The 18,398-nt window shown below is 41.8% G+C and overlaps 2 protein-coding genes and 1 non-coding gene across 9 annotated transcripts in view; 2 read left to right on the top strand and 1 right to left on the bottom strand.

Moving 5' to 3' along the window:
- The window catches only part of LOC124059053 (NADPH oxidase 4), a 30,868-nt gene extending 20,407 nt beyond the window's left edge, over positions 1–10,461 (top strand). For 6 of the 7 annotated variants that reach the window (XM_046388797.1, XM_046388791.1, XM_046388792.1 and 3 more), the window contains 11 exons: positions 316–396; positions 1,183–1,342; positions 2,609–2,773; positions 2,950–3,012; positions 3,608–3,668; positions 4,565–4,646; positions 5,755–5,874; positions 5,960–6,068; positions 6,941–7,009; positions 8,528–8,628; positions 8,715–10,461. In XM_046388797.1, coding sequence (XP_046244753.1) covers positions 316–396; positions 1,183–1,342; positions 2,609–2,773; positions 2,950–3,012; positions 3,608–3,668; positions 4,565–4,646; positions 5,755–5,874; positions 5,960–6,068; positions 6,941–7,009; positions 8,528–8,628; positions 8,715–8,835 — 1,132 coding nt within the window. In that variant the 3' untranslated portion in view covers positions 8,836–10,461. Of the gene's footprint in view, positions 1–315; positions 397–1,182; positions 1,343–2,608; positions 2,774–2,949; positions 3,013–3,607; positions 3,669–4,564; positions 4,647–5,754; positions 5,875–5,959; positions 6,069–6,940; positions 7,010–7,107; positions 7,257–8,527; positions 8,629–8,714 lie in introns of those variants that run through there. The other variant, XM_046388795.1, reaches the window with a different exon arrangement.
- trnad-guc lies at positions 7,402–7,473 on the top strand. Its single transcript has one exon. It is a non-coding gene; the product is annotated as a tRNA-Asp (tRNA).
- A 1,221-nt stretch (positions 10,462–11,682) lies between the features above and the next one.
- tyr (tyrosinase) lies at positions 11,683–15,407 on the bottom strand. Its single transcript, XM_046388798.1, has 5 exons — positions 14,402–15,407; positions 13,623–13,839; positions 12,706–12,853; positions 12,427–12,608; positions 11,683–12,336 (listed from the first exon to the last, which is right to left on the bottom strand). The coding sequence occupies exons 1-5, from the start codon at positions 15,227–15,229 to the stop codon at positions 12,089–12,091; spliced, it is 1,623 nt and encodes a 540-aa protein (XP_046244754.1). The 5' UTR covers positions 15,230–15,407; the 3' UTR covers positions 11,683–12,088.
- Positions 15,408–18,398: the final 2,991 nt, after the last annotated feature.

An 18,398-nucleotide genomic window follows, 5' to 3' on the forward strand; every position in this document is an offset into this window, starting at 1 on the left:
GGAAGAAACATGAAAGAAGTTGCAGTCAAAGAGGATGAATGGAGGGTTTGCTGATGCTCACTGTTTGCAGTGCTTATTGGGGGGGTCGTCCTGTCTAATGACCCCTTTAATGTTGACCTCTGAGCTGAGAGTGTGTGCGTCTGGTCCTGAACAAACTCTGACCTTCTTTCTTCTTTTGTTGTCTCTGCTTTTTTTTTGTGTCTCTCATTCTCTCGTTTTCTTCAATCAGGTTGCTATATTTTTATTTTTACGTTTACATCTGTTTTTGGTCATTACCTCTCTTTTAAAACATCCTTGGTATCCTTTATTTCCCAGGGTGTCCAACTATGAGATTTTCTGGTACACACACAACCTCTTCATCGTCTTCTACGTCATCCTCATGGTGCACATGGTCGGGTAGGTCTCAGATCGGTGATGGCAGCGCTAAATCTACGTGTGTGAGGGGTTGTCTCTGCTTGAGTGTGTGAGTTTTTCTGCACTGCTAGTACATTTCGCCTCCATATCAACCGTCACTTCCAGAAGACAAGATAAGAGTTTGCTTCACATTTGAATGTCAGCAAATATTGGAGACTCCCACTGATCGCTGGCGACGTTGGCAAAATTTCTATCCGCAGTTACAGACTCAACCACAAAACGACCATCCTCTTGCATGCAGGTTTCAGTTCCATTTTAGGAAGCCATGCACTGTTTTACACTGTTATTGACTTAATATGAAGTAGCATAACATTTACTCAACACATTTAATTTCCTGTTCTGATGAAATGAAAGTTTTTATGGGACGTCAGCATGCAGGAATTTCCTTGCTTACCTTCGCTGAACCAGGGTTTGCTTGTACATGCCTGTTCTCTTCGTGCAGTGTTTGCTTGTGTTGTGTATAGTGTTTTTATAGTTTTAGTAACAGCCTGTCGAAGGGCAGTGTTTGTTATTGATATTGGCTTGTCAGGCTGCAACCCACATACACATGATCTGCATGCATTTGTACATTTTGATTGGCTGAATGCGCAGTGCTATTAAACCATGTATTGTAACATCTCAGCATATTTGGCACTGATGTGGCACCAAAGACAGATCAGAATACTCCTAGTCAAAAGTACCTGCACGTGAATTTATGTATTTTTCATACCTCAACAGGACTAAAAGGGACCAAACTAAAATGACTTTGCTTCTTGTATTATCCACCAGAGGCGTTCTGAAGTATCAGACCAACATAGACGCACACACTCCTGGCTGCCTGAGAGCCAATCAGAGCGGCCCGGAGCAGCAGGGCGAGAAGCTGGAGCAGGCTGAGAATGAAGAGATGAGATGCAGAGAGGAGGCTCATTTCCAGCCACACTGGCCCCAGGTCTGCGTGTGTGTGTGTGTGTGTGTGTATCTTGGCATTTCCATTTACTTGTGTGCATGTTTGTTCGTGCGTGCTGAAGTGGGCGTCGCTGTACATGTGTGTTGAGTATTTGGGAAGTATTGGAGGGAGTTGGTCCTGTTTATTAGAGGTGTAGTGGCTGTAAAGGGAGGGGCGGGCATCCTCTTTTCACAACAAGGCATGTGTTTGTGTGCGTTTCTCCCCGCTTGTGTGATTATGTGTTTGCACACGGTCGTTAAGCAACGAGCTGGTGCCATAAAATCCCCCTTAAACCTGATTGTGCTCTCCAGGCTTTATGGGAGCTGGCAGCAATTAGTCTGCTACAGGTAACGGCCAACAGAAATAAACAGCAACACCACACACAGCGATGCACAGGTAGAGAGATTTCACATGCATCCTCGTGAATATACTCTCTTTGGCTGAGTTCAGAGCCTCCTACAAGTTGGGACAGTAAGATACAACCTGACCACAGCTTCCTGTCTGAGGACTCACGCTGATTTAGGTTGTGTTCATTTGGCTGTTTCATGTCGGAAAATTCATGTTTAACACTAAGTTAATTAAGAGTAATTTAAAAAATTGTATCTGTTTGGAAATGTGTAAAACAATAAAAATAGCTTTATGCTATTTGGTCATAACGCAAGCAACAGGGGTAACCAAGTGTGACTAAACAGGCCGAGAAGCTGAAATATTTGATAATATTTAATGACTTGTGAAGTTCTGTATTATGGACTTTGAACTGCTCAGGACAAGGAGAGGAAGAATCCATCTTAGCTTGAGCGGATATGATCCCTTAACACTGTGACCTCTCTGCAGGTCTGTGCAGAGAGAGGTTGTCACGGGTAACCAGATCTCAGCCTGTGAAAGAAAGTGGCTCCTCCAGCTTCCTAACAAAAGTTATAACGTTAATGTTATACCCCAGATCTTTAGACGTGAGAAAGAAAAGTGCCACATGAAGGTCCCTTAGCGACACACATGCATGTTCACAGAGAAGCGTGTTTCAGTTCTACAGGAAAAATTGCAATTTTTTACAAGTAAGGGTTTATTTTGGAATCTAGCAATCAATTTCTGTGACTGAGTACTCACCAAAGTAATTGCTCCAAAGTGAGACAACACACTCCTTCTGAACTGCCTCCGTTATCTGTTTGTGTGATTGACTGTTAATATAGTAATATAATACAACATTAAGCCTGAGTGTGATAACAAATGGAGTTTGTGGTGTTGTTTGTGTTCCTCTGTGTGTATTTGTAGACATGGCTGTGGGTGTCCGGTCCTCTCTGTCTTTACTGTGCCGAGCGTTTCTACCGCTTCATCCGGAGCTGTGACCCTGTTACCATTGTGACGGTCATCAGGCACCCCTGTGATGTGATCGAGTTGCGCATGCTGAAGAAGAACTTCAGAGCTCGTCCTGGACAGGTACTCTTCTGCTCTTCAAAGGTTCATCTGATGACTTTTGCCGTCTGTGCTTCCGCCATGTTTCTCTCCACATGCGCCCTTCCTAATCCTCTATTTCTCTCCCCCACCCCTCTGCGTCATCCTATTGTCTCTACATCTTTCCCCTTCCCTCCTCCCTCCCTCCCTCTCTTTCTCAGTATATTGTTCTTAACTGTCCAGGTGTCTCTTCATTCGAGAACCATCCGTTCACGTTAACAACAGTAAGACTTTATGCAACACATTCCTCAATCGTGAGACAATGCAAGCACACGCACACACACAACCACATGTTTTTACAGTTACTTTAACTTTCTTCTTAGATAAAAAAAACTTGCAGAACTCTGTCTCCCTCAACGTCATGCCCCCAGTACTGCAGACTGACACTTGAGTGACAGCTGGTTTGTCCAGTAATATTCAGTTTCACGTTGTTTGTTGATGTGTTCAGATTGAGACCAGATTGTAGTAAACAAAGGCAAAAGACATAGAAATAACTCACACACACACACACACACACACACACACAGTACAGTATGTGCATGACTATGCCTGGTGTGTTGTGAAGCTTTGAGGAGGAGGGCAAAGAATCACACTGACAGAGAACAGACAGACCCCTGAGGCTAGTAATGCTGTCTGCCAACAGGAAGGCTGTGTGTGTGTGTGTGTGTGTGTGTGGTGTGTGTGTGGTGTGTGTGTGTGTGTGTGTGTGTGTGTGTGTGTGTGGTGTGTGTGTGGTGTGTGTGTGTGTGTGTGTGTGTGTGTGTGTGTGTGTGTGTGTGTTTTACTGTGACTCACTGTTTGCTCCCTAACTCCTCGCAGTGTCCGACAGAGAACAAGGAAACTTTTGGCATCCATCTCCGAGTCGTGGGAGACTGGACTGGTGGGTGCAAACATACACACTCACGCACAAATACACACAACAACATAGACACACCCAGGGGTATTTACATGTGCAGAAACATGCAGATTAAAGGACAGACAAATAGACACACACACACACTTTCTGCTCCTTATTAGAGTTGACTGGACATAAATCATTTTGTTTTGTCCTCCTCTCTGGGGAGAATGCATTTCCAAAAAACTACATTTTTATGTGTGTGCGTGTTCCTCTCTCTGTCATTATCCGCGTATGTTTTTATTATCTGCTGTGTGTGTGTGTGTGTTTGTGTGTGAGAGAGAGAGATGACTTCTTTACCTTGAGGTTAGCATGGTTCCCACAGTTTTACTGTCTGGTGGGAAAACTGTATATACCATGAGTGCACATGCGTGTACACACACACACACACACACACTCAGAGTTTATTTGCTTGGTAGGATTTCACCTAACTTAGAATTCCTGACTTCAAAACTTCAAGCAGCAGATTTTTTTTCTTTTTGATTTGGGTCAAAACACTCACTCAAAACACTTTTTGCATTTGATTGCATCTGTTGCATTGGCATGCAGCAGACTCCAAAGGGGCTAACTGTTGGAGCAGTCTGTGGCCTTGGGAGTGGGCAACATATGAAGGAGCATGTACACTCAGTTCCACTTGCTACTGTACATATCGACACACACGTATGGTACCTTTGGGACGCAGGGAGGGAAGTCGCTTGTTTGTGTTGGCTACTTAATCTTCCATGAGCACATGTTTCAGGAAAACATGGAATTGGACTACGTAGACACCTCTCAGTATACCAATGTCTGTGTTAAAATATACATTTATGTCCATCCTCAGAGTTTTAGTTCATTGGATACTATGATGTGAAATTGCAAAGTCTCTTCTCTCCTCCCTTTAGAGCGCTTCGCACGGCTGTTACTTCCTGAAACAAGGACAGACTTGGAGATCCTTCCCATGGTGCAGCAGAGAAGATACCCCAAGTATGTTTCTGCGTGTGTGTGATGTGGCTGACATGATTTCTCATGAAGGCTCAGAATCACAGAAGGGTCAGAGGTTTTGACCTCCTGACCTCTGACCCCGTGCTCTTCCTGCTCTGTGTTTGAGAGAGAGAGATAGAGGCAGAGATAGAAAGGCAGATGTGGGGTCAGAGGGAATGAGAGTTTGTTTTGTGACAGTAAACCAGAGCTAAACAAAAAAACAAGCTCCCCCAACCATCCTCCTGTTAACGAAGGCAGAGGTAAGCAACAGTGCCTGCCTATGGTCAGAATGTTTATGGTTGATTTATTTTTACCAGTAAACTGGAGCTGGTGTGTGTGCATATCTAACTCAGACATTTTGGAAATCATGAATACCAGTTTCATCTGTGTGTGTGTGTGTGTGTGTGAGAGAGAGAGAGAGAGAGAGAGAGAGAGAGAAACAGTTTAGGTCACGTTTTAACTGCAGCTTAACACAAAGACTGAAAACAAAGAGAAATTACTAACTAAGTTCATCGAACATGAAAAACCTTCCAATAACTGCAGAGCTGTCAAATTGATATTTTACTTTTTTTTTTTTTACACAAAGTTTTGGTCCATCAGGGTCATTTTGTCAGAAGTGTTCCTGAGCTCACAGTGCTTGTGATTAAGTGACAGTAATGCTGTCTGAGCCAAATCTCACTTGGCTCTGTGTCGGAGTGTGTAAAAGCTGTTGTAGCCAAATGTTTTCATCTGTAGTGCTGTCTGAGTGTATTGAGTAGCATGTGAAGGATTACCTTGTTAATGCAGAGGAGATTTTGGCTTTGATTGTGCTTAGTGGTTTTGTGTCTTTGTGTGTGTGAGTGTCTGTTTTCTCAATGACACAAGTATTTGAGCAGCTGTTGTGGAGATGATGGGTGTGTGTGTGTGTGTGTGTGTGTGTGTGTTAGGGGGATAGCTGTCTGTCAGTCTGTTCACACACACACACACACACACTGCTGCATCCAGACTGTGGGATTTCTGTGCAGGATGTTTATTTGTTTATGTGTGTTGAACCCTGAGGGGAAAATATAAATGTATGTGTGTGTATTTGTCCAGTTTCTTGGCTCATTATTTTCTTTCCATTTATGTTCAGGCTTTACGTGGATGGTCCCTTTGGAAGTCCGTCAGAGGAGGTGTTTAACTACGACGTCAGTCTTTGTGTTGCAGGTGGAATTGGAGTCACGCCGTTTGCCTGCGTGCTGCATGCTCTGCTGTGAGTTAGGGAAAAAATACCACGTACTGATAAATGATGTGCAACCTGAGTACTGAGTATGTTTCCTTCTTTCTTCCTTTCTCAGTGACGGCTGGACAGGTTTCAAGTTGCAGAGGTTGTATTTTGTGTGGGTCTGCAGAGAACTCCAATCCTTTTACTGGTTTGCAGAGCTGCTGTGTGCTGTGCATCACAAGGTCAGGACAAAGTCTGCATGCGGTTGCCAGCATGTAATTTTCATTAAAACCTGAGCAAATTGGAAGTAAATTAAAACTCTGGCTTGTAATCAGAACTTAGGGATTGTTTGACCAGCATCCGGTGCTTTTTTGTGGCCTGAATATCCGCGCTGGAACAGAAGATTCAGTTTCTGAAAGGACTTAAGTAGCTCTTTGGCATTAATGTTTGGCAAATGTCTGTGCCTCCGCCTTCACCATTCACTTAAAAAATGTAAGTTAGCCACTTTACCAGCACGATAATACACTTTCCACAGGCTATTGGCTCAGTCAGGTCAAAGAAAGTTTTTGCAGGTTTTAAGGGGAAGAAGAAGGTCAGAGGTTAAAAGACAGATCGCAGATGAGCAGTGGAGTCTTTACTGTGACACCTGTGCTTTTAAAGTCTCATTACAGCAAACAAAGTTTGTGTAGAAACATGGATTGATAATACATATAAGAGCTGTCATTAGGTAATGATGTCAACCTGCCTAATTCCTCCGAGTGTACAGTTGTGTGTGTGTGTGTGTGTTTTGCAAAGAGCACTTTTGAGGGCATACTGAAACCCTCAGCAGAGCAGAGAGTAGATGTTTTAGGGAGCCAATTTAACAATTTTTGTGTTTTGCGTGTGAGGTAAACAGGAAAAAATGAAATGTCAAAGACCTGGACAAACAGAAGATTTTCTATTTAGTGTATTTAACGCTATCTTGTGGTTGTTTGCAATTTTAACGTTCCTAATTCAAAGAAAAATAAAAAATGCATTTTTTTCCTAAATCTAAATATTGCTTTTCTGAATGTGTCACACTCAGTGCAGCACAGCACTTAATAATGAAATCTCCATGTCTTTGCTTCCCATTTAGCTTTGGCAAGAAAACAGACCGGACTACTTTAACCTGAAACTGTATGTTAGTCAGACAGACAACCTGCAGGTAGATGTGACACACACACACACACACACACACACACACACACACTAATCTAACATTTTATGCTAATTTTTCATGTCACTGTCCGGTCACCAATCCATGTCTTCACTGGTCTGCTGTTTGTCAGTCTGTAAAACGCTGCACCACTAGAGGGCAGTATATGACAAAGAGGGTGGTACAATGAAGCCGTCTTCTCCGTTGACTGTTGACTATAGTATTGTGTCCGATTGTTTCGGTCACTTTATAAAAATACTTGAAATGTTAGCCTGTATTTGGATTAAATAAAAATATATTTGACAACACGTATTTGTTTGGACATAGATAAAATAAGACTAAATGTATTTTTGGACCGAAAGCAGTTCATTTGGATATATGATCGTTCCGTTTCCAACATCTCCTCGTTAGTATAGTGGTGAGTATCCCCGCCTGTCACGCGGGAGACCGGGGTTCGATTCCCCGACGGGGAGGAAGTCGTTTTTTTTCAAAGCACATCGGTGGTTCAGTGATTCATTGTTCCCTTTCAGAGAAGCCGTAAAACCAGTCTGTTGTGAATCAGAGGCATGTCAGGGGAAGTAGGACCACTGAAAGACAGCTATGCTAAGCACTACATACCGTGTCGTTATTGCTGTTATGTCATGATGATCCTGAGTTCCAGTTCTCATTCTGCTCAGACACCCAGGTTTATTGATTTTGGGCTCTGGTAAAGGCAAGATCCCTACAGAAAGATCCTGGCCCAGTATCAGAATTGCTCTGTGAAAAAGGGCGCAGGATCTGTTGTGAAGTGACCTTTGTCTCACAAGTGTCTTGTAGAAATTCAATTCAGTTCAGTTCATTTTATTTATAGTATCAAACCACAACAAAAGTTGTCTCATGACGCTTTCCAATTAGAGCAGGTTTAGACCAAACTCTTTAATTTGATGGGGATATATGGGATCATTGGGATATATATTAAGTTTATTGTTCTGTCAGTCTCTTTTTACAACACATTCTTTTGTTTCTGCCAAAATCTCCTCTTTACACTGAAGATGAATAATGAAGTCAACAATAAAAATAAACATATTTGGCTATTAAGTAGTTCCATGGTGTAACTAAATAAATAAAACAATGTTCTGCCCCCATTTACAATACACTCAGTAATAATTTAGAAAATGTACAAATATGTATGTAAATAATGTCAATAAATGATAAAGAAATCAAAAAAAGAATAAAATGATATTGGAGCCAATGATTCCTGTTGGAAAATTAAATGTTTTGATCTGAAATAACTTGGATTCACCAAGTGGACACAAGTACGACTCCAAATGAATGATAATGCTGCTGTTGCTGCTGGACTTTATGCAAGCAAATGTTTGCTAACAGGTTATTTTGCAGGTTTTTTCACATTAACTTAAAATGTCATGTGTTCATAGCTTGTTTCCGCTGCCCCAAAATAGCTAAAAATATTATATTATATTATATATTATAGTATATTAAGCAGAATCATAAAAGTGGGATGTCGTTGTCATGTGTACTGTTTTCCAGAGCATGTCTGAGGAGAAGTACCGCCCACTCACCACGAGGCTGCTGGTTGGTCGACCCAGGTGGAAGTTACTGTTTGATGAGATTGGGATGTCCAATAAGCAGTGAGTACAGTTCAAACGTCCCAGGGTGGAGTATGAATCCAGTGTTAATACATATGTTAACTCCCTGTCTCTGTCTGTGGTTTCAGTAAGCGAGTGGGAGTTTTCTGCTGTGGACCAAAGGGCATCTCCAGGACTCTCCACAGACTGTGTAACTCAGCGCGAGCCTCTGGAACAACCTTTGAATTCAACAAGGAGTCCTTCAGCTGATCGAGCGTCAGACCTGCCTCTACACTTGAAACCGCTCGAAACCGTAACTTTGAGTTGGATGTTTTTTTCTGGATTCGAAGTATATTTTTGAATATCTTTGGCTGATTTTGGTTGCTTGAAATTTTATACACTTCTATGAATTTGTAAGCCAACAAGTGAAACAGGCCAAAGGAACATGGATATTCCCAAACTACATTAGTATTTCATATGCATCCCTGCTCATGGTCACAAAAGGTATATCAGGACAAAACCTTAACGTGCAGCATGAGACCAGCCTGACCGCCCACCTGAGGACTCTTGAGAGCCTCTCCATTCATGGTGCTCTGTTTTTCTGAAGTTGCTGTTGGATTTCATGCGGGGCAAATTTAAAAAAAGGGTCTGACACAATCTCTGCAATTCCACAACCACAAACACAAGAAAGAAATTACACAAGAGCCAATTCAGCTTTCAGTGGACAAGGACTGACTGCAGGGACAAAACAACCAAATAAACAAAGATAAAGAATAAAGAAAAGAAGCAACCGGAGAAGCAGAAACTCATGGGCAAATCAGCTGTGGTAACCAAGTGCTTTGACAGCCAAACCTCACTGAGCCTTTATTTGATACCAAACTGACACCCTTCACTGACCAAAGATTTTAGGTTATACAAAGCAAAGTTCCAATCCAACATCACTAAAGGCTTTTGTTTCACTAGCTCTTGCCTATCCAAGTCTTTTATGAATACGTACGGGTATGCTCTACTGTGCAGGTTGCCTCGTCATTTTTCAGTCCGTAGGAATTCGGTCACTACCGTGCAGGAGCTTGTCTTTATTAAATTTACACTTAGTTCAGATTTCACTTTCACTTACATTGGTACACATCCACTGATCTTATAATATGCTTAGAAAACTGTTGTGCAATGTGTTTTAAGTTTTAGAATGACTGATACCTGAAAACCTCTATGGGAAAAAGCACTCATGTTATAGTCCCACCTCAGAGGACAAGCACTTCCTGTGTCTGCGAGACTGAACTGAGCGGTTGATTGGTCTGTGAGACTGTCACTCATCAGAATCTGAGGTATTTTGCTTTCAATAGAGGGAAGACGTGGAACCACTCGATGCAGTATGTTGTTAAACTTTTTGTCCTCTGTTCATACATCTGTATCAAAGATCTGTTTTTATGCAGAGCGAACCTATACTACACCTCAAGCCAGGATTTTTTGTTAGTTTGGGGTCAAATTATTTATATTGTTAACAGTAATTTTATGTTGAATAGAACAACTTATTCAGGGCTTTGGCATTATTTTTAGGTAGCTCTGAAAAGTAAAGTGACTGAAAAATAAATCAGGATACAAGTGGAATTGCAACTGAGTTTGAGACTACATTTTCAGTAGTTTTTATAATTTAGACTCAGCTATTATTTTTGAAAAATTCCACCACTGGATACACAAGGCAAAGAATCAGCATCCTGATATTCTATCCTGATGTTGTGACTGAATCAGCCGTATTCTCTAAATTTGTAATTAGCTACCATTTATTTAGCATTTGAAATTTAAATATATTTAAGCATTAAATTGTACTTCTATTTTCAAGGTTTTCCTCTTTTTTTAAGAACAAGACAAAGTCTGAAATAAAAGACGTTCTCTATTTATTGTATCTTGATTATTGGCTTGTTTGTAGTGATTGGGAGAATAATTTCAAACCTGACAGAAATTCCAATGTAAATATAAACATATTAATATTAATACTTAATTCTGCAGTGTGGGACTTTTGTCTCCCCCCTCCGGCTGCGACATGTTCCCTCTGGCTTACGTAAAACGAGTCACTACTGCTGGCCAGAGCAGGAAGGTCTGACACCAGACTGAAAAACTCTGCTATGCTGCGAAATGCAAAGATTTATCTGGCGATGAAAAGCTTGATCAGCACTGTGTGAGCTCGTCTGGCAAAGACTCGAATGGAACATGCCTTTCGTTGTGTAAAAGCTCAGCCGGTTTAAACAACATCAACAGCTTAGTGGTTTTAAGTAGACATTCTTTAAGATATGTCTTACAAACTGACAAAAGAGAAGATGTTGGTTACATTTCAAATTAGCCATAAAATATGAACAAGGGAAGTGAGTGGTTGTACTTGTGACAGATTCACAGCAGGAGGTTTTCACACATGCTTGATGCTGAAATAACACCAAACTAGCACCTTTTGGTTGTCAGTTAGACATTCTTAAATAATGGATTTTACTAATGAAGAGAAAGGTTATTTGGGAGGAAAGGCTTTAATTTTGTTGTGGCACTGATTTAATGTTTAAACCCTGTACAGTCACTACAACTACAGCACAGCAGACTCAGCCTGATTTAAACGATCTAAAATACTTCCTTTTCCTCAACTTTTCCTTGAGCTGTAGTGAGTTCAGTTGAATTTTAGTTAAATGCATACTTTTGTAAACTCACAGTATTTGCATACAGTACAGTGTGTCTTGTAACTGCAGTCAAAATTAGAGTGCCTTACAGTGGAATAATAAATTATGTAGTTTGCATTGGTGTTTCAAGTAAGTGAGGTCAAGAAAGTCAAGGTAAAAGTTGCCAAGGAAGGAATATGCACATCACATCACATTTTTGCAGACTGAAATAGAGTTGACTGCTGAGTAGCTTGTTTAAATAGACAGTAAAATGTATTCAAAAGGTGAGCACCTTCGCTTCACACAAGTCACAGTTAAAATACCCTAAGAAAATACCCTGTGTAGTGTATAAATCTCTCATGAACACTTCATGGCTCTGATAGTCTGATAGTTTGTGTCAGGGTGTCACACAAAAATATTTCCTCTAAATACTGAATGGATAAAATATTAGGGACATCTTCCTGATGCTGGACTCCTGCTCCTCACCCACAATCACCTTTTAAATCTCCTTAACATATCTGAGATACACTTGAAGTGATGTTACTGAGACTTTTCAGTGCTATGATAACCACAAATGAAATTTGCTTCACCTTAACTGCACAGAGGGGGAACAAGTCACAGCATTAAATATCACAAAGGTAAGGACACCACACACGACTACCTTCTAGATACAATGATGGGAAATTATGTTTTCCTTTTAAACATGCTTCATTAACCCATCTGTATCTTCATCTGTTACTTTAAAATTGAAATTAATTTATTTTGGGACATCAGACAAACCAATATAGTCTTGTGAAAAGATTCATGTCATTCAGTTTCTTCATGCAAGTGTCCCTAATATTTTGTTCTTTCATATACAGCTGTATGCAGGTTATCTGTGAGTGTTACAGAGTGGTCTGATACGAAGATGAGCCTTCCTCTGAGCTGCTTTGCAGTAGTGGCTGTCTCTCTCCATAGCTTGACGCCCTCTTCCTTCTCTGGCTGCGCTTCCACTTCCTTCTTGCAACAACAAGCAGTGCAACGATGACTGTGGCGATCAGCGCCCCGAGGATCCCGGCTCCCAGGAGCCACTGCCAGATCTGCTGGGCCTGCTGGAGGTAAGGCGTCAGGAACTCCTGAACAAACCTCTGGCCTGTGGTGGAGGATGAAGATGAGGATGGTTTAACATGACGGTAAAGCTTTTGAAAACACTTATTTAGTGGACTTGTTGTTCTTTACTGACCAGGGTCCAAAAGATAAGCGTACTCATATCCTAGAACCTTGTTGGACAGGAAGTAGTCTCCATTTCTATAGAGAGGCAGGAAGGGCACCATGTAGTAACCATCATTGTGACCAATGGGGGCATTGGCACGTGGGTAACTGGTCCGGAGAGGCTGGTGTCTCCTGAGCCACCGCTCATAGATGCTAAAGAGGAGAAGGAATGTGCAGACAAAGAGGTAGACCAAGAAATATAGGAAGAAAAAAGGTTGGTGATTATAATATGACTTTTGTGTCAACACACCTGTCGATGAAAGCATGGTGCAGCAGAAATATGGGGTCATTGGCTGAACCCTGCACTGAGGACATGGAGCCGTTCATGAAGAGGTGCAAGGCGTTGTGCATGGTGCTCTGGCCTGGCACTGCAAAACCCGTCTCTGGATCAGCAAAACCTGCAGCAAGGGAAGAACAGTGAGAACATCTGCATGAGAAAGGAGATAAATGTTTATGTGAGGGAGGGAGATACGAAGGAACTGAGAGATACTGTACATATGTGGACTTTGTTGGGGTTGACATAGATGGCAAGTGTAGAAAAACTGTTGCAAATGTCAAAATCAGTTTAAAAGATATTTTGTTTAAAATCAGTTTTATTTTAACAGAGATAAAGGACATACTCACTTTAGGTGTTTCAAGTGCACATTTTTGATACAACTAGGATAGATGGTGTCTAGCACACTTACAAGAAAGAGTCAAGAAAAATACCAGCTGCAGGCCCCTCACTGTGCAAACACTGACACTGGAAATGAATCTTGTTGAGTGATGTTTATGTTCAATAAGTTGCACATTAAAAAGAAAATATTGTGCTCACAACAAGACATCTAAAACGAAGCAATTGTTTTTATAAACCAGGAGATATGAATCAGTCCCACATAAAAGCATTAAACCAGCCTGTTGGCGTGTTTTGAGCGTCTGTGTAATCTGTGTAATAGGTATATATTCATGTCTGTACTTCTCCTTGAATGTATACAAACACACACACGCAGATCTGTAAGTGTGTGGAAAAAAATGGGCCAAAGCTCATTCACTAGATTAGATTAGACAGATTAAACTAAGATTCAGATTCAGGGGTTAAGCATTGAAATACAGTATTATAGTGAGTGTGTGTGTGTGTGTACATGCGTGTTTGTGTGTGTGTGTGCATGTATGTGTGTGTGTGTATACCCTCTATTGCGTTTCTAAAGCTCATGTTGGCGAATCGGTCCATGGGTTCCGTCTCGTACTCCGAGAGGCCTACAACAAGCTCCACATCAGCTGTTGTGGGGAGTCGTGGCACGCGGTTTGGATCATGATTGCCTGGGTTACGCAACAGCGGACCCTCCCCGGTAGCATTACACAAAGCCTCTCGGTTGTTGTACTCCTCTGGCTGGGTGCAGATCACCTACACAAATTCACACACATACCCATTTAGTGAGCTTCTGTGGTTAGGGAGCCGAGGGATCTCCACCCATTAATATGGGTTTGGTGACATTACAATGCTTAATTCTATTCATGGACAAATGTTAGTGAAGACAAAGGGAATGGTGTTAAATCCAGTAGGAGAAACTTAATGTTGGCTGAAGTACAAACTGCTGAAGTATTTCTGACAGATTTCTCTAAAGTAGTCAGAATGAAGTTTCCTTCTTAGATAAATTTTTTGGGATGTGGAGTCTCTGAAGTAGAATTTTTACATTGATCTCTGTTGGCTGGATCACTTGAGGATGAAGTGTGTGTTTCTAACAAGACATCTCATTTCTCTGGATTAAGAGGCTAAACTAGCTTCGGGAACAACACACCCTTAGAGTAAAATGGAAGTAAAACAAGTCTTTGTCGGTTGGGGAAATAATTTTCACTGTCTTAATCATAGATGAGAAAGATTTGCTCATACATATACACACACACACACACACACACACACACACACACACACATATAGAGTCAGAGAGACAAATCAAACATTCTACCTTCCATGAGGAGAAGACTGAAGCAGGACTGATGAGGTTAGGAGTGAAGGAGCTGCGGCCACCCATCAGAGCATCGGTGCACACCTCACAGGACTGGGCATCCCTCCAGTCCCAGTATGGTATGGTGAAGTTGAAATCTCCCGTCAGCTTCCTTATCTCATTCTCCCAGTGAAGCAGGTAGACACGGTGCCACGGAAGAAACGCTGCAGATTCATGGGCAAAGTCTATGTCTCTCCATACGTTCCCTGGCCCACCCAGGAAGGCGTCCCGGGACACGTAGTAATGCATCCAGACAAACAGGTCATAGGTGTTGATGTCAGAGAACATGGGGTTCTCACCATTTTCACCCATCTCTGCTCTCGTTGCTGTGGAGATCACATAGTCACGGCTGATGGTGTTCTTGGCCAGGTTGAGATAAGAGATAAACTTCTGTTGCTCTGCAGCTGACAGGGTCATGATGTTCCTGCGCACGGATTCCCTGTACTCGGCACAGTTTGAACCCCAGTAACCAAACTTGCATTCACCACAGTCAAAGCCTCCATAGTTTCCAGCGCAACGACACGTCCGGTTGAAGAAAGCTAAAGGCCAACGTTCTCTGTCATCGATTCCACTGTGTGGGTACTGGGGCCCATAGGGCTCCTCTGAGACCTCCACCTCAGTGCAAAAACCACGACCTGACAGGGCGCCACAAGCTGAGCCATCACCATCCCACACAGGGCAACACTCTTTGGTCCGTAGTCCCTCTGAGTTGGCACAGGGGCGAGGGAATTGGCATAAAGAAGTCCCAATGAGCTGCAGCAGAACTATAGACACATACAGGCTCCTCATGGTGAAAAGTGAGATGAGCTCCAGTCTTAACTGCAGGGGGATCTCCTCCTGAAAAGATGGACAGAGCAGAACCTGATGCCCTCACAGACGATGCAGCTGACAAGCAAAAGCAGGACACAGGAGTAGGTTCACGGCTTCAAAGTTACTTCAGATTTTTAGGCTGAGCACAGAGAATTACAAGGTTACACGTACAAACAAACTTGATCTAACAAATTAGTAACTTACTTTTGAAAAAGAAGCAGTTTGTAGAAACTTGTCACTTCTCTGTGCCACCACCTAACCCTCCACCAAACCTCCTTCCACCTCTCTCCTACACCCAACCAACAGGCTCCTGTTCTCTCCCCACTCAATGAGCCGTTTTAGGGGCCGTCCTCTGACAAAGTGTGTGATCTCATTGTGATCTCACATACTCAGTAAGGCACACACACACACACATACACACACAAGCATGTGCACTCACACACCATCACATGTTCTGGATAATATTCTTGATTCCTCTTTCATTTTGTCTTGAGACCAGCTGACCTCCGCTCCACTATACCTCAGGCAGAAATGTGTGTGTGTGTGTTTGTGCGTGCACCACCCCCATCACTTGGCAAAGGCTGACTCGAAATTTATGTATGATTGAGTGTGCAGTTGAGGCAAGTGTTGAAACAGAAAAGGTGAGAAATGGAAAAAAAACAGTAGATGACGTTGAAATTTGGCATCGCAAAATATATTAATGAAAATCAGGTCTTGTGCCACAGTGACCTTAAGCTCTGCAGGTTTTCAGCAATGTCAAACTCGGTTAACGTCTCCTCTGGTAGTACTAGTGCTCATCAACATATTCAGTAATAGTTTTTCTCGTAAAATATTACGATCAGCAGAGTTAAGTGCTTTAGGTATGTCTGTACAAAGCACACCACAGTGTTTCTGATCGTCAAAGCAACAAGTTTCCAGGACATTAACAATATCTGAGAACTAGCACAAAGCATGAAGCATCATAGTTTTAAGATAACTGTTCACAACAGGCATGAGAGATGATGGAGTAAACACAGTTAAAGATGTCATTTCTGATGGCTAAACAGCAAACAAATGTGGGTGATAAGTAGAATTGCACTGTTCCGGTATTTCACAGTAAAAGTAATTTTTCTGGGAATGATGAAGCTTGAAAGAAAGGAAAAAGTCGTCTGTGAGGAATATCAGCTTAAACATAAAATAAAGAAAATAGGCCACACAAGAAACAATTAATTGCTTTTAAAATCCCAATAAAACGCTTCACCTAGTTTTCAAGCTTGTAGCATGTGTGCAGAGTTTAGAGTTGCAGAATCAAGAGGATATCAAAAATCTTTCATTCCATCCTTTTCTGGTAAAGTTATGCCTTTGTCACTTTACGTAAAGGACTTGAAATTAAGTTGAGAAGCAGTTTATGTTGCAGGCAGCGTTTACAGGAAGCTACCTGAATAGGAAAAGGTAGATAATAATGTGTTTGAAAACATAAGAAAACATATGAATTGACAAAGCCTCATACAGTATTTGTCAGCACTGAATGAGTAGTTTTATTCTCTTTGAGTTCTAGGATAATTACTTTTTACAGAAGGCACCTCTTCCTTCTCTCAGACCGGTTCACTGTTCAGTGCAGGTGCATTATAATTATCTACTTGATTTAGGACCTGACATGTCAGGCATGCTGATGTGAGTTTCAATCTGATTTGATGCTAAGTAAATAAAAACAGGCAGTGGCAGTTTCCTCCTATTCTGTCACTGAAAAGCATGCAGAAGGCTCCATCAAACAAACATCCAATGTCACTGGTGTTTTACAGCGTGGAAGATGAAATGCTAACCCTTCATTTTCACACTGTAAGACACAGATTTTCTAAAATGTGATGTTTTGTTTTTTTTTTATCTCCCTGTTGCTGCACTTTTGATTTTCCTGTAATGTGTACAAATGAGAAGTGTTTTCCCTGGTGGAAATTACAGCAGTTGCTCTGCTTGTTCGTGCACTGCTGCCATTGTACACAGCGTGCAGCATGCACAATCACAGTTCATATTCAAAGATTCCAAAGCCAACTATGTCGATATTGTTTTCAGTTAGTTTATTGCATTATGGCTAAAATGTGATGGCGATTATCAGTGATCTTAAAAGTCATTTTACTTGAGTGAAGGTAGCAATACAACAATATAAAAAAAATGTATTAGAAGTAAAATCATGTGTTAAAAGAAACGCATATGTAAAATAGGCTTACAAAAGTAAAAACTCCTAAAGTAGTCCGCTATTTACACAGTTAATGAAAACATTTTATTGCAGAAATAAAAGTCTTTGACAGCGTCTTCATCATCAGTACACAGCGTGACGATCATCTGCACAATCCAAGAATGTACGATATGTGGAAACTACGAGGGGGAGGGAGAGTGAGACACTTTTTGTTCTTTACTCAAATGCCTCTCCTCCACCCCAGGTTCTGCAGACCAGTACAGTCGGTCTCAGGGCAGACAGTCATCTGCGCAAACCTCGGGATCACAAGCCGGTCACATGCTGCCGCAGCCAGGCACGGGATGGAGCTTATCCCGCTGCAGGAACGCAGTGGAGCGCACAGGAATGACCATCACAGGATAAACCTGTCCGCAGGGCTCCTGTCAGTGGAGAGAGGGGGGGTCAGTGTGTGCGTGTGTGACAGGGCTTCTTCTTTGAACTTACTGAGAATTTCACTTATATAAGCTTTTCAATTTACAGCAATTCAGCAGAGTAGCTCCACCCACGTGACATTTAGCAAAAGATTTGGGAACGACGCCTGATTGAGACTTTGTCTTGAATGTTTTCTTTTCACAGAAGCAGTCACAAGATGGCAGCATGACCTGTTTATTGCCTGAAACAGAAGAGCACCACAGGCAGTCTGCCTGTCACAGCATGGTTGTAGAGTTTCCTCCTCATCAGTCGTAGTGAGGCGGGAGATGAGGGAGAATACTGATGATCTGACCAGCTGGTGGTGTTTCTTATGGTTATTTGACAAGTCCTCTCATTTTCAGAAAGGTTATTCATATTAAAATACACCCCGCTGCCCTGCACAGATGAAAGATAAATCTTCCTGATTTCTCCTGCAAGGGAGAGACATAATTTGCACCTTGTTGCCTGAGGAGATGATAAGAAGTCTCTTTAAATCTGCCTTAAAATGTGAACCTTGCCTTTCAT

Source organism: Scatophagus argus, chromosome 5, assembly GCF_020382885.2.
Source record: "Scatophagus argus isolate fScaArg1 chromosome 5, fScaArg1.pri, whole genome shotgun sequence".
Lineage (NCBI taxonomy): Eukaryota > Metazoa > Chordata > Actinopteri > Scatophagidae > Scatophagus > Scatophagus argus.

Excerpts from the sequence above, each read along its gene's own strand:
- tyr (XM_046388798.1), bottom strand. The coding sequence starts at position 15,229 with ATGAGGAGCCTGTATGTGTCTATAGTTCTGCTGCAGCTCATTGGGACT. Across the intron at positions 13,840-14,401 it reads CAGTCTTCTCCTCATGGAAG|GTGATCTGCACCCAGCCAGA; the intron begins GTAGAATGTTTG and ends GAATTTGTGTAG. Across the intron at positions 12,609-12,705 it reads CACCATGCTTTCATCGACAG|CATCTATGAGCGGTGGCTCA; the intron begins GTGTGTTGACAC and ends TCTCCTCTTTAG.